This window comes from Populus alba, chromosome 7, assembly GCF_005239225.2.
Source record: "Populus alba chromosome 7, ASM523922v2, whole genome shotgun sequence".
In the NCBI taxonomy this organism is placed as follows: Eukaryota; Viridiplantae; Streptophyta; class Magnoliopsida; order Malpighiales; family Salicaceae; genus Populus; species Populus alba.
The window spans coordinates 10,470,547-10,486,252 of record NC_133290.1 but is presented as its reverse complement, the minus strand read 5'-3'; the positions used below and the strand labels follow the sequence as shown (position 1 = coordinate 10,486,252).

General features: G+C 30.4%; 1 protein-coding gene across 1 annotated transcript; it reads right to left on the bottom strand.

Moving 5' to 3' along the window:
- Positions 1-2,966: 2,966 nt before the first annotated feature.
- On the bottom strand, positions 2,967-3,647 carry LOC140955767 (uncharacterized). Its single transcript, XM_073410331.1, has 2 exons — positions 3,239-3,647; positions 2,967-3,148 (listed from the first exon to the last, which is right to left on the bottom strand). The coding sequence occupies exons 1-2, from the start codon at positions 3,645-3,647 to the stop codon at positions 2,967-2,969; spliced, it is 591 nt and encodes a 196-aa protein (XP_073266432.1).
- Positions 3,648-15,706: the final 12,059 nt, after the last annotated feature.

The window sequence follows — 15,706 nt, the reverse complement described above, 5'->3', positions numbered from 1 at the left end:
AAATGAAAGTGGAGTTATGTATTAAGCAATCGTATCATCCATTTAACAGATCTAAGGATAATGCTTAGTGACAATTCATTTATCCAACATTGATTTTTGGATATAGAAAAAATTAATACAAGACTAAATTTGCAAGAAAAAATACTATATCTTAAAAAAATATCTTGCATATGACAAAAATAAAGTTGCATATTAAGCGATCTTATTTCCATTTAACAAATCTAAGAGCAATGCTAAGTAAAACTTCATTTATCCTAGGTTGTTTTTTGTTTAATAGAAAAAGTTAATACAATGCTTCAAAAAAATTTATGTCATGAAAATATTTTGTTATAAAACAAAAAATGAAGTTACATATGAAGTGATCCTATTATCCATTCAAAAAATATAAGGATAACATAATTTATTTATCCCAAGTTAAGTTTTGGATAATGAAACCCTTAATATACAACAAAAACCAAATCAATGAATATGTATGCACAATCACACATGTAAAATTTTCATCGACACCAAACCATTACACCTTAGATAAACTTGCTAAAAACCATCCTCCCAACCCCATTATGGGATATTGATTCTAACCATCTCGAGTAACTTCATACCCCTAGACTTTTCACAAAATAGTTTGGACCCCACCACTTCAAATATTTTGTAACAATATACATAAAAATAAATAATACATTAAAATTTTAAAGGTTCAAAATTGACCTTTAAGAGTGGCTAAGGTTGACTAGAAGCTACTGGAATAAGGAATATGTGATGTTGACAAGTGGACACAAATATCATCAACATTATTGGGCTATAATGCATAGTTACATGCGCTAGTAAAGGATAGAGGCACGTCGATCACTGGACTAGGTGTGTTAGTTCTTCCCTTTCATTACTTTATGGGTATTGTAGTCCACCTTGACTCTTTTCAGGAAATAGGGATAACTATGTCTTTAAGTGCTAGCTATTTATTTTGTGTTTTCAAGTGTTTTTATATATTGCACAATCTATATTGTTTGTATAGCTCATACACAAAATATGAGGCATGACATTATATTTATAAGAAAAACTTAATAATCCTATAAATGACAAAATATTACTTTGTCCCTAAAAAATATTACATTTATATATTATTTTAGGATAATTATTTAAATTTATTTAATCAAGTCCCTACTCGATTTTTCTAAGTCTAGAATTATAATCCCCTATATTCATTACATTTTAATTCTCAATTTCTAAAACTTATTTACAATTAATCCAAACTTGATTAAACATCTAGTTTTATTTTTTACTAGTAGTTTTTAATGTGTGTGACACATTGGGTTCCTAATAAATTGTTCAAAATATAAATCACAATCCTAAATAAAATAAGATTAAAAAAATAAAATACAAAAGTCATATGTGATATGACTTAACCTTTTAGTGACTAGTTTCTCAAGTGTAATTATGATTCATTTATAAAAAAAAATGTTTTGATTTAAACCATTATAGTATGGAATATGTTTGCTTTTGTCAAATCATTTTTGTTCTCCACTTCATAGACTTTGATTCTTTGAATAATATTTGAAACTCCTTTCAAATTTCATTATGCCCCTCTCCAGGGGCGGAGCTAGGATTATTTGTTAGGAGGTGGCCAAAAATAATATAATAGGATATAATATTTGTTTTAATTTATTGTACATGAGTTGAAAAAAAAACCTGCATAATTTAGTCTTATTCAAATAACTTATTACAAACATATAATGACATTTGTATAAGGTAAAAGGTTTGGAGCAATACCAAATTAAGTCAAAGTAATGAAGTTAATTTCATCTTCATGATGTATCCATCACTTTAATGTTGTTGGTCTGTATACCTATCAAATATAAACATACAAAGTATATAAGAAACATTAGCTAAAGCGAAGCATTATTTATGTTTGATAAACTTTGAAATAAAGTAAAAAATAATAAAGAATGATTCTTACATATTTATTTTAATCGTGCTCGTCGTTCTTTCATAGAATAGAAATCATTGATTATCATATCAATTGTGAATCTTTCCGCAATTTCTTTTTCAATGTAGACAATGAAATAATTTGCAAGAAAATCATCCTCCATCTGATTACGAAGTCTTGTTTTAACAATCTTCATCGCTGAGAAAGCTCGTTCAATAGTTGATGTCGAAATAGGAAGAGTCAAAATAAGCCGAATCAACCTGTCAACTAGTGGATAAATTGTTGATTTTTTTGTTTCAACCAATCTTTGACATAAATCAGCAATCGATGACATGCTCTTTAACTTTGGATAATTGGGTACATCAAGCTCATAATGCTACAACTGAAGTCTCAAATGAATTTTTTCTTGGTCAGAAAAATCTTAAGGATAGAACTTGTCAACAAGTAAGCATATATCTTCAACATTGAATAATATATAGCTATTTATAGGATCTAAAATTGTGCTCAACTTAACAAGCTTGATCGCCTGCTCATTGAATCTATTATTTAGCTCTTGCAATTGTTGATCAATGATAGCTGTAAATATATCAACTCGATAGTGATGCTCAACTGTTACTGATTTTTGTTTACGGTGAGATCGTCCCACACTAGAAAAACAAGCATCTATATCAGGAATTTCAATGTCTTGATACTTATAAAATGATGTTACTTCTTCTAAAAGATTTTTCCAACCATCATCTTTTAACTTCTGAATTAAAGTCTTTGTGATGGTCAATAAATGCATAGCATTTAAAATGTCTTGAGATTTTTGTTGTAGGGCTTGGCAAAGCATATTAGTAATTCCCATAACATCCTTTATTATATGTAAGTTGAATGCAAAATCAAATGACATTAGCAACTTAAATGAAAAGGCTGCATCACCACGTTGAGAATAAGTAGATCCATCTAAAGCAATGTTTTCAAGAACCAAGCAACTTGCCCTATATATTTTTATCAAACTGCAAATTGATTTGAAGTAGGAACCCCATCTGCTATCTCCAGGTCATTACAAACCACCTACTTGATTAACTCCTTTACCCATTTCAATCCCATCAATATCAACTAAATGTTCAATTGTAGCTGCTTGGAAAGCCCATAATTCATCATTACGCTTACAAGAAGCACTAACAATGTTAATAATAAAAATCAAATTCTGAAAAAAAATGTGAACATCATATATTTCTCTAGCTGCAGCAATAAGAGTCAATTATAATTGATGAGCCAAGCAATGTACATATTATGCATAAGGGCAATCATTAATGAATAAAACTTGCAAACCATTCCACTCTCCATGTATATTACTGGCACCATCATACCCTTGACCCTTAATATTTTGAACATCAAGATTATGGTGCGATAAAACAAAGAAAATCTCTTCCTTAAGAGTTGCAGCAGTTGTATCTTTGACATGAACTATATCCAAAAATAGTTCTCGTATAAATCCACTTTTATCAACAAACCTAATAACAAGGGCCATTTGCTCTCTTATAGATTCATCTCGAGCTTCATCAACAATTAAACAAAATCTTGCACCACCAATCTCATGACGAATTGAAGACTGGACATTTCTAGCAAAGACATGCAAAATTTCTTTTTGAATTTGATGTGAGGTGTATTTAGCATTTTGTGGAGCATTACCCAAAACAAGAGCACCTACTTGTTCATTGTTTGATGCTAAAAGTTCCATCATTTCAAGAAAATTACCTTGGTTTTTTTTATTTTGGATGTTCATCATGCCCTCTAAAAGCACATGTTTGAAATGTGAGCCAACGAACAATATCTATTGAAGCTTTAATACGCAATTGATTATTCTGAATTTATTGAGTAGTTTGCCTCTTAACTACCTTTTCAATATGATATTACTGGTTTTTCAAATTTTCCAAGCACCTGGTAGCACATCTATAAGCTGAATTTGAACCTTTTCCCATATGAGTTAAAAAAACACATTGTTCCCCATCATTAACTTTCTTTCAACAATTAAATCCTTTAACAGTAAATGTGTCTGATCCTGGCTTTCCAGATGGTTTACTTGGAAATAAATAGTAAGGGAAATACAATGCAATATTTTTCTCTGAATATTCAAGCTACAAATAACTTTTGAACCAATGAGACTGAAATCGAATGAGGATTTTTTTACCAGTCAGTGGATATTTAAACATCAAAGGTTGATATGGCCCCAAAATAATATATGCCCTTCGAATTTCATCTTGTTGATTAGCCATGTATTCCTAAATTTGAGGACAATTGCTTAGATCTCTAATTAAATGAGCAATGTCAATTTTAGTAAGAGGCTACTCACTATTCAGCGCAGGTTCTTTGTAAACTGAAGTGCATTGAAGCTGCTTAACCATAACTTCAACATTACTTAGAGTTGGTTCATTAGGTCGTGTGTTATTAATATTTTTTCTTTTTTTTCAAAAAAAATAATCTATTCTTCTTATTTTGTTCATGGTTCAACCTAAAATCAAAACATATATCGTGAGAAAAAATTAATAATTTTTGTGGCTCTGCTAAAAACAAAACATAAAAAAAATCCACGCATAATCAAAAAAACCAATAAAATATATCTAATTAATTAAAAAAATCACTATAACAAGAATTCAAAAAACAATTGTTAGAACTAACAAATTTGAAAAATAAAAGGAAAAATTATAAAATATAAAAAATCTCATCAAATTCATAATAAACATCTCAAAACAAAATAAAAGTATATTTTAAATTTAATTATCGATATCCAATTACCTTGTTTTGTTTTCTAGAAAATAAATTAACCAGTACTCTGCTTCAATCTTTCTGCACAAAAATTCTATTTGTGATATGCATCTTTATTTTATGTTTTTGTTTGACTGACTACGTTGCAACTTTCAAGCATTTATATTAAGGTTGTACTTTGTAGCCTAGAGGGAGAGAAAAGACAAACACATTGATCACTTTATATGTTTTTTCTTTCCACGTAGGCACTTTGTATCCTATTACTTTCCACGTAGGCATTTTTTTTTATCACTTTGTAGTTTATTACAACACCTTATAATTAATTAAAAAAAAAAGTCTTGCAGGGGGGCCCCTGCTTTCCCCCACTCCGCCCCTACCCCTCTCAAGGATTTGGACAGTCAATATTTTTTAGAATAAGTGAAACATTTTTTTAATTCACCTAGGATGATGAATCTTTTTTTGATCACTCAAACACTTTTATATAGTTCATGTTATATCTAATATTTACTCGTTTATTTCCCTTGATTAGGATAACATGATGTCAAGATCAAACCATAACATTTTCTATATAAAATAACTAGGTGATCTAAAGATAACTTACTCAATTGTCACGTGAGCATTTTCATAGACATTATATGATCTCTTCATATAGAGTCCTCATAAAAAGTTAGTTTAGTGTACATATCATTTGATAAGCAATTGCATATATTAGTTCTAGATAACCTTAAACCTCAGCTTATGAGAACAATTGATTCATTTTAGAAAGAAAAGAACATAATATGTATCCTTCTTAATAGTTGTAATTAATATCAAGTCTCAATAGAGCATTGACTGGGAACATTTAGAAAATAATGTTATAATAAAATAAAAATCTCATAATTATAACAACTTTATAATTTTCTTTGTAAAATATTTTTCGTATGAACTTTATGGAAAATAAGAGTGAAGCATTATTGTGTGGCTGCTGGCATGAAGGAAACATAAGTGATGGTAGTTTTATCTAAAATTGGTTATTGTTGCTTTTTCATCGAAGATAAAAGGGAGGTGGAAGACATGGTGGCGCCTAAAAGTTAGTGAGAGATAAACTTTTTATTTTTCTTTTCTTCTCTTTTGATCCCTTTTTTTTTTTTTTTTATTCTTTGCCCATTTTTCTTTTCTTTTTGATATATATATAAATCTATTTTCCCCTATTCTTTTTCTCTCTCTCTCTTTTATTTTTTCACCCCCCCACCCCATTCCATGGTGTGGGTTAAGGTCTATTTATACCTTTCTTTTTTTTTTTTCTTTTCTATCATCTTTGTTCTCTCTTTTTTTTTTGTTTACCCATTTCCCCTTGTCTCTTAGTTGCTTGGAAAGGGTGCCAAGACTTTGTGTTTATTTTGATCCTTCTTTCCTTCATTATTGATTATCATTATTCTCCCTAATCTATTTTTATATGTTTTTTCTCTTTTCTTTTTATTTTTATTTTTTTAAAAATATTTTTATTTTTGCAAATTCGTTAACATGAATACAAGGAAGCAAAAAAGTAAAAAAAAAAAAATCATAAAATGACCGTAAATTGATTGAATTACATCAAAAAATACATTTGCTTTTAAGAAAGTTTTATAATTTTTTATTTTTCTGAAAACATGAACAATGATGAAAAGCAATCTTGTAGTGTGTGAAGAAAAAATAAATATCATTAATGAAAGAATAGTGCTCATCAATAATTTGTGGTAATCACTATATCATTGGTGTGTGCTAGTAGGGTGCTCGTAGGGGTGCGCTAAAATCGAAGCCGAAATGAAAAACCGATTAAACCGATTGTCAAAATCATAAATTTTAACAGGTCTAGTTCTTTGGTTTTTTGAATCAAAAACCGAAACAAACCGAACCGGACCCATTAAAACCAAAAGTTACACAAATCTCTGAGTATAAATTGTAACCTAACCCTAACAGTTAATAAACATTCCTGTCTCTCACAAAAAAAGTCCAGTGGGTTTGTTGAATGAGTGCAAATGTCACATTTCACTTCACATATGATTGATGGCAAAGGGCAATGGAAACCATAATCTCTTTTTCTTGTTTTTATCTTTCCTCTCTTTTCATTCTTAGTTGTGGTCAGTAGGTAATTGTTGAGATCGATGGGACTAATGGCAACCATGGAAGTTGTTTTGGATATTAAAGATAATTATCCTTCATCTAGCTCCATCAAGAAAGTTTTTGTCTTAATTTTGCGGTTTTTGGTTCTTCTGACTTTTTCTTCATTTAGAACAAACAAAAATTTTTTTTATATTTTTTTATTGTTACGATATTGATTAGAAATATCGTTAAAATTATATATTTTTTAAAAATATAATATTTTTATTTAAAATTAATTTTTTTATTTTTAGATTATTTGATATGCTGATAAAAAATATTATTTTAACATATTTTTTAGAAAAAATATATTTTCAATTACAACTATCACAACATTTTCAAAACATTCATATTATCTAATCTATTAACTTAACAAAAAAAAAAAAGAAAAGGAAAAAGTAAGCATACATATGTAGAATAATTTAGAAGTTACATACTCACATAAATATGTTACAACTTGAATCTTCAACATTCTTATGTTAGGATTTTTATTTTTATATTTTTTTCTTTTTATCAAAATTAAAATTTCTCTCTCTTCTTTATTTCCATACAAAAATAAATAAATCTATAAAAAAATTAATTAAAATATAAAAAAATATTCTTTTCATTATATTATAACTAGTAATTATTGGAGAGGAAGATAATTACAAAAAAGATCATAATAGGGATAATAATAACTATGTGTTATACGATTGCTCGAAAAGTGGATATTCCATAGAATTAGATAAATACAAACAAAAACAAGAAACGTCAACAAAAATATTCCTTTCACTCGTTTTAAAAGATGAATTTGAGAAATGTTTGAAAGAAGGACTTCTTTTTCTCAACTCTTCAGAGACACGTCAACAAAAATACAAGACAAATACAAACACTGTCCCCTTGTATCCAATAACTATAAGCCACGAGAACGCCTACATAAACACGTCAAAATATTCCTGAACCTTTAGCGAATCCATCCCTCCACCATTCCACACAAGGCTTGGACCTTTAAGAAGCTTTGACCCATCTTGCTGCAACAATGGCAACTTGTCTGGAGCGAGAGAGTGCTCTAGCAATGAATCAAGAACTCATCAAAACTAGAGTTGAGGAGTGAGTTCTGAAGTCCTACAAGAAGATTGCATAGCCGTGAACGTTGAGTTTCTTCCATCCTTGTTGATCTTCACAACAATATATAATATTGCAATGTACCTATAGTTTTTTTGTGATTCCATGATAACCTTGCTTGATTATGTGTTCCTTTGAATCACAGGGTTCTAGTCCATGATCAATTTCTTTTCTCAATTGATTTTCAAGTCGGAATTTTCACTTCAAATCGATTCCAATGAGAAAATTAATTCCCTGGAGTTTACAATATTTCATATTGTTGCTGGGATTTTCAAGCATAGAACTGTATGAAACGAGTTGAAGCTTTTGCACCATACGTTCAACGTTCTGAGTTAGGGATAGGGCTTACGCAACAAGCCGGCACAACGATACTGAAACGAACAAGAAGAAAACAAATAAAATAAAAACCCCCCAGCAAAAATTGAAGTTTCGTGATCATCCAGTCCATACCAATGCAGCACATAATCATCAAGAATAAAAATTTAACTTAATTATTATCCTTAGAGTGCAAAATCTCCTGTTTTCCCTAAAATAATCACCTAATTGCTTGTGTTCTACTACTTTGATTACCCTCTTCTGCCATGGCTACAACTATCTTGGGGTTTTCTTCAGTGCTCACCTTCTTCCCATACCTAACATTATTCCTGAGTGGCATATCCATCGCCTGGTAAATAGACGCAAGAGACCTGTATCTTCTCTTTCTCGGTCGAGCAACCTCCTCTTCTATCCCGAAAATCTGTTCAATCATCCTCGAAGTGATCTCGTTTTGGCTGCTTCGATCGGACTCCTGATCATCTTCAAAACCACTCTCATTCTCGTTCTTCCTCCCCTTCTTGTTGCTGCTGCTGCTGCTGTCTTCACCGCTTAGCTGGACGAGTTGTTGTGCTGCAGCCACGTCCGAGTCTGTGAAGGTCTTGGGATGGATTGCACACAAGGCTTTCAATTCTGCCATTGCCATGGCCGCCATCAGGATTCAAGGGGGGGAGAGAGAGAGAGAGAGAGAGAGAGAGTAATTAAGCTTGTTGTTTCAGGCATCTATTTCTTCCATATTTTAGACGGTTTTATTGATTTCGGTTTATGGGTTTGACATGGGCGCAGAGATAGCGCGTTTTGAGGGTATATACGTACGTGTGTTGTCTGAAAGAAACTGCAAGGTTGATTCTTTGAAGATGGCAGGAAGAAGTGTAGGATAGATAATTAAGGATTATTTTAAGACTTGAAACCCTCATCATATTTGACTTCTTCTAACTTCTTGCATCTCTGGGCTCCACAAGATTGACCCAAGTCATCAATTAATTCAAATCAGTACCAGAAGATCAGGTCCCAGTAATACTCACAGATTTTCGAGTCATTGGGTTTACACGTCCTGATCTGTTTTCCATGAATTTGAGCCCCATCTCCATGAGATTTTCAAACATTATTTATGGTGCTTTCTTGTTTTTCTTACTTCGTCGCCGTTTGGATTATGGAAAAATAGCAATGGAGAATGTTGACCTGCTTTTCAATGGAGCTCTTCTTCTCCCTCTCAACAACTAAGTCTGGGGTTTTGCTTGACTTCTGTACTGTTCAGCATGATTTAAGAATAATCAAAATATATCTTGGATCCGCTTCCTAATTCGGTGCAAATTCTAAATGGAAGCACTGAACCAAAAAAAAAGAGGCAATTTCTATTTATTATTTGGATTTTGGGTTATATTAAAATTAATATTTTCAAATGCTATAAAACGATTAAGAAAAAAAGAGTTACAATTAATATGCCTTAATCTTGGATTAGTTTTTAAAAATAGAAAAATCACCTCGCATTCTCTTAGCAAAACCAAATTCAATTGATAGTTAAGTATGGTTGTTCTCTTCTAATTAGCTGATAATTAGGATTCAATCTCAAGTTAAGAAAAGTAGATTTTTTGTGAATTTTCTAGTATTTACATGGATTAATGTTTGCTCTCAACATATAAAGAAATAGACTTACTCTTGATGTACTAAAACTAGTTTGAGGCTTCTTCTAGTCATAAATTCATAAAAAAATAAAAAATAAAATAGAATATGAAATCATTGACAAAAAAATTATTATATTTTTTATTTTCTTAAAAAGAACTAATATGTAAAACACGAAAAAAAATACATAGTTATTTTTAAATTCATGACAATTCTCATTGTGGTTCGAAAGTTCATTTTGTTTATTTTTTAATCCTTAAGTTATATAGAAGAGAGAAATGAACTTGTCAAGTAATGACGGTGGGAGAGAAAGTCATTGATTAACCAAGAAAAAAAAATCGTTTCTCTTCTTAAGAAAAGTTTGTAGGACATGTTTTTTTTCTCTCTGAACATAGCAGGAATGACAAATCAAGTTCGATTTAGATTATTTGGATTTGTTTGATTTTTTTTTTTGAATGTTTTAGGGTAATTGTGTAGTTTATATAAATTTTTATGGTATTTTTAGATAAAAAAAAAGTTGACAAAAGAGATTCTAGAACAAATCTTAATTTTCCAACCGCTATAGCGATAGTTGAATTCTCGGCAACAACATGTGATGCGTTGCTTCTTCTTTTTTTTTTTTTTTTTTTTTTTTTTTTTTTTTTTTTTTTTTTTAAAGAGAAGCAAGGGCAAATGACATGACCTTAAAAATAGAAATAAAAAAAATTAAAGATGCCTTCCCAAGGTACGTGCAGTTTCCTTTGTTGTTGTTGCTTTGGTTATGCTCGCTCTTGGTGGTGGTGTTAAGAGAAAGTTAAGCTATATAGTGGACAATGGAGAGGATGGTGGCGTGTGGGTGGCTATGGACATAGTCGTTTTTTTTTTTTAAAAAAAAAGATGGATGGTCTGTGTAAAACAAGAGAGATGGGGAGCTAGTCAGTGTAAAAACAAGAGAGATTGGTTCCAACCCTCCTCTCTCGCTCTCCTTCTCTGTATATATGTCTTTGAGAGAGGGTTGATGGTCGCCGGAGGATTTTTGTTTTCTCTTGTCCGTGGAGGGGGAGATATGTAACGGCTGCTCTTTTTGTGAGAATGGCGGCCGGTTGTTGTTTTTTTTTTGGAAAATGGAGGCCTTTTGTCTTCTCTTGCCCGAGAGATGAATGATTGGTCGGTCTCTCTTTTGTCTTTTTGTTCCCTTTTTTATTTACCATCCGAGATGAGCTGTCTAGATTATATTTTAAAAAAATATATATTATTTTTATATTTTTTAATTATTTTAATATACTAATCTTAAAAATAATTTTTAAATAATAAAAATATATCATTTTAATACATTATTATTTATAAGATATTTCGCTGTATTTATGCTGGGAAAATGGAAGGCCAAGATGATGCATGCTTGGTTGGTGCAAGGAAATGATTCGTCAAAGGTTGACCATATGAATTAATGTGGATGCTTTGACGTTAGACTGGCTCTTGGAGATTTGTTTGAGTGATTCACGCCCAAAGTGATTGCCAGAGTAATATCTGCTGAAGAATTAAAAATTGATGCTTTTTTAGGAACACGTGCTATGCAAAACTGGTGTTCCTTGCAAGATTAAAACGACACCCTTGTGCTTCTTTTCAATTCATGCTATAAAATGACTTTTTTTTTTAACTTAATTTGACACATAAAAATAATGAAAACTAACAAAAAGATTAAACTTCACCACTTTTATGGAAAGACCATTTTTTTTAGAATTTTTACATATTTTTTAAATATATACAAATTATAGAGTCAAAAATTGGATTATAATAATTTGAAAAAAAAATTGTATTAATAAGATAAAGTGGTTTTAATTAAAGAGATAGCTTTTAATCTTTATTTCAAATCATCAAGTTTTTTTTTGTATTTATTTTAAATGCTTTCATTTTTTATCTAATAAAATCCATTGTTGATTAAAAGCTATCTCTTTAATTAAAACCACTTTATCTTATTAATACAATTTTTTTGATTTGAAATAAAAAAAATATAGAAAAATATACTTTTAAAAAACATGTAGAAAATTAATTTTTTAAAACATGAATTAAATTATTACTTTTCTTAATAAAATCCATTGTTGTATAATTAAATAAAAATAAAAATTTCATGTATATCTGTCTTTTCACTTTCCATTTTAGTATTTTGTTAGTGTTAATAACTATTTTTTATCATTTATTTGTTCATATGATTTTGGTTTATTTTATCAAACACACACATCAATTTTTTGTTTCACAATTACAATTTTTCATGATGCTAAAAAGTGCACTCACAACACCGACATCTACCCATCGAGTTTAGCAAAGCCTTTAAATAAGGTATAGAAGTTATTGTTCGGGATTTTTATATTTTTCTATTTGATTTTGGATTCTTTTTTTTTTTTTTGGATTAGAGTTCCTTTTTTATTAATATTTTCTAGCTTTATTTAAGACTTTTTTCCTAGCTTATTTAAGACTTTTATTACTTTTCTTTTATTAATATTTTCTTTTATCTTGAATATTTTATGTTTTTTTCTTTCATAAAAGAAATCGAGTAAATTGACCTTGGAGGGTAAATGAAAGTTTTCACGAGGTCCATTTATCATTCTTGAATTGTTTGGGGACAACATTGTCTTTTTGCATAATTAAATTACTCAATTGCCCTTAAAAGCAGAAAACACACTATATGGGCTTATTTGATATTTCACTTTTTCAATCACATTGTAATGACTTTATTGCTTTTAAAATAAAAATTCTCGAAGCTTGACTGCATGGGCTTATTTGTTATTTCACAATGCTTTTTTCCTTGTAATTATTTGGTTATAGGGGCAATGTGGTATTTTAACAAATAAAAAAAGTTCTTAATGTGTGCGTTGCAACGTTTCAATTAATTTGTCACCTTTAAAAGGCATTTACGACCGACTACGACAATTAAAACCATTTTTTTATTTTAACATGTATGGCTCATAGACCTTTGGTTACCTTGATGTGTCGATTACCTTTCTTTTTTTTTCTTTCCTCCTAGAAATCCCTGCCTAGCCCTTCAAATTTACAGATTAGCCCTTCAGGGTTTTTATTTGGATTTAGTCCCTCCATTTTTGTATTTCTATTTGTTTTATTTTAACTAATTTCTAAAATAGGATTTTTTCTTAATTTTATTCTCATTCAGTTTTTTAGTCTATTAGATTCAGTTTCCATTCTTTTGATTGTTATTTATTTTAAATGGTTTTTGAATTTTAGTTTTTTTCAATTTCACCCTTCATTATTTTTGTTCTTTCAGATTTGATTTGTATTTTTTCTTTGACAAGTTTTTTTTAATCATTTTATCCTTTAATATTAAATTAGTTAAGAATTGGGCTTCTTAAAACACCTGCAAATAATTAATTTGGGTTAGCAAGTGTATGAATAGGATTAAGGGGAGAGGTGCTTACGTAGATTGATAAGGATTTTTCCACCACAAAAGGCTGACATATATGGCGAAGATATTTGGATCTCCTCAAATTGCATAGTATCATTTACACCAAAGCAATATCAACAAGGAGGAACAACATCGTAATTTATCAAGAATAGGTCAAAGTAACATAATAGTTTATGATCTTCTGCCATACATATAGATCTTATTTCAGATTTGAACTCTAGGAAATTTTTAATAAAATAAGGATGGATTAGTAGAAGAGGCAAGAAAATGCTTTGAAGCAAATCTTATTCACTCAGGAGGCCTAGGCTACCTTTAATTTTCCTAGAAAACTAGTTTAGGTTTCTTTTCTAATTAAGCATTACTCTTCCAATTCAATCCTTACAAGTTTAGAATTCTATTTTTATTCAATAAAAATAGTCTTTTATTTGTTGATAACTATCAAATTTAATCCAAAAAAAAAATGTTATTATTAGAAACATTACAAGTGGTATCAGAACAGAGCAAGAGTTCCTTGGAACAAAAGATAGCAAAAGGAACTAAATTTCACAATGAATAGAGATCATAACAGGTTTAAAATAACAGTTAAAAACACAACAAGAAAGTCAACAAAATCAGTAACACTTACTAGAAGATATAGTCTAGCAGTTAAAGGTCATGTCAACTACGATGGACCAATTATCTAAGGCTTAAGGGAAAAGACTTATGAACTCTCTATCGGATTCTCTCATAAGATTAGTAAATGGAAATCAAAGACATGAGGTTATTCCACAAGAAGAACCCCAGACAATCCAATTTAAGTTAATTCATTTGGAGTTTCCCTAGTTCAATAAGGAGGACCCAATTAGAAAGGTGTACAAGGACTACCAGTTTTTCAATTTCTATAACACCTACCCCCGTATAGACTCTTTATAGCTAGTTTTAATTAGGAAAGGAAGGTTGTAACTTGGTACCAAAAATTGAAGGAAACACGATTTCACACAAGTTAAGAGGCCTTTATAAATGTTTCACAAATTTGGTTAAGGTCGTCAACCCATGACGATCCAAAGAAGGACCTAATTAATATTAAACAAACCTCAACAATTGAAATATACAAAACCTCATTTGAATTTCTTCAAATCAGGTTAGGGTTTGTCTTACTCTTATCGACTTAATTGTTTCCTGGGAGGTTTGAAAGAGAAGATCAAGATCGGTGTGAAAATGTTGGACCCTTAAAATCTGGTGTTTTCTTATGGTTTGGACAGGATTCAGGAGGGAATTTTAGTTGTTATGAAGAAGTCTTGGAGATCAGGCCTAACAGGTTTTCAAACCAAAAGTGTAACTCAAGCCAAGGTTGATAGTAAACTAATAATACTAATACAGAGACTCATGCCAGAACAGATGAAGGAGAAAATGGATAAGGGGTTGTGTTTTAAGAATGACGATAAGTGGGTTCTAAGGTATAAATATATAGGCCTAAAAATGTTTTTAACAGAGAAAGTGGACGAGGAGGCTAAGGAAGTTGTTACTAATCTTCCAAGAGACCTTATTAATGTAAGTGAACCTAAAAAAAAGAGGAAGTAGGAATCTTTTTCCATGCTATTATAGGGAGTCCAAACCCTAAGACAATGATGGTAGAGGTTAAGTTGAATGGTCAGGTTTTGTGGTATTAATAAACACAAGAAGCATGCATGATTTCTTTCATCCTAAGGTGGCCAAGAAGGTAAGGTTAGATATTTCAAGACATAAGCCCATAAAGGTAAAGATTGTTGATGGTTTCAAAATATAGAGTGAAGGTAGTGTTTTTTACATGAAGCTATTAATTCAAGAGGTTGGGTTCATTACACAGGCTTATATCATTCAAATAGATGGTTATGATATTGTGTTGGGAATCGAATGGCTCAACACTCTTAGGCCAATTATATAGGACTTTACAACCTTAATGACTGAATTTCATCATGAAGGCAAAAAAATGATTAAAAGGGCTAGGGTAAAAAATTCAGAGGTAGATTGTGGACCTACCTTCTTTCAGGAAATGATAAGAGTAACAAAGGGGCTGATCCTGCATATTTGAAAGATGGGAGTGGTCTACAATAAAGTTCCTAAATAGATTAAAGAACTACTATTGGAATCTAAAGAGGTGTTTCAAGAGTTTAAGGAACTACCTCTAGCTAAATCACATAAACATGTTATAGTGCTAAAGAATGATACTTCTCCTATTAATTTCAGATCTTACAGGTATCTATATTACCAAAAATCAGAGATAGAAAACTTGGTTAAGGAGTTACTAGAGTTAGCAGCCATTAGGCCTAGCTAAAGTCTATTTTCATCTTTAGTTATGTTAATCAAAAAAGCACATAGATCATAGTGAATGTGTGTAGACTATCGGGCCTTGAACAAAGAGACAGTAAAGGAAAAATTTCTTATATCAGTGGTTGAAGAGTTGCTAGATGAGCTTTATGGTTCTCATGTATTTTCTAAACTAAACTTCAAGTTAGGTTTCCATT

What these genes read in the sequence shown, in the direction of transcription:
- LOC140955767 (XM_073410331.1), bottom strand. Translation starts at nt 3,647, where the DNA reads ATGGAACTTTTAGCATCAAACAATGAACAAGTAGGTGCTCTTGTTTTG. An exon ending in TATACATGGAGAGTGGAATG is followed by an intron (nt 3,149 to 3,238) that starts GTTTGCAAGTTT and finishes TTATTGCTGCAG; the next exon opens with CTAGAGAAATATATGATGTT.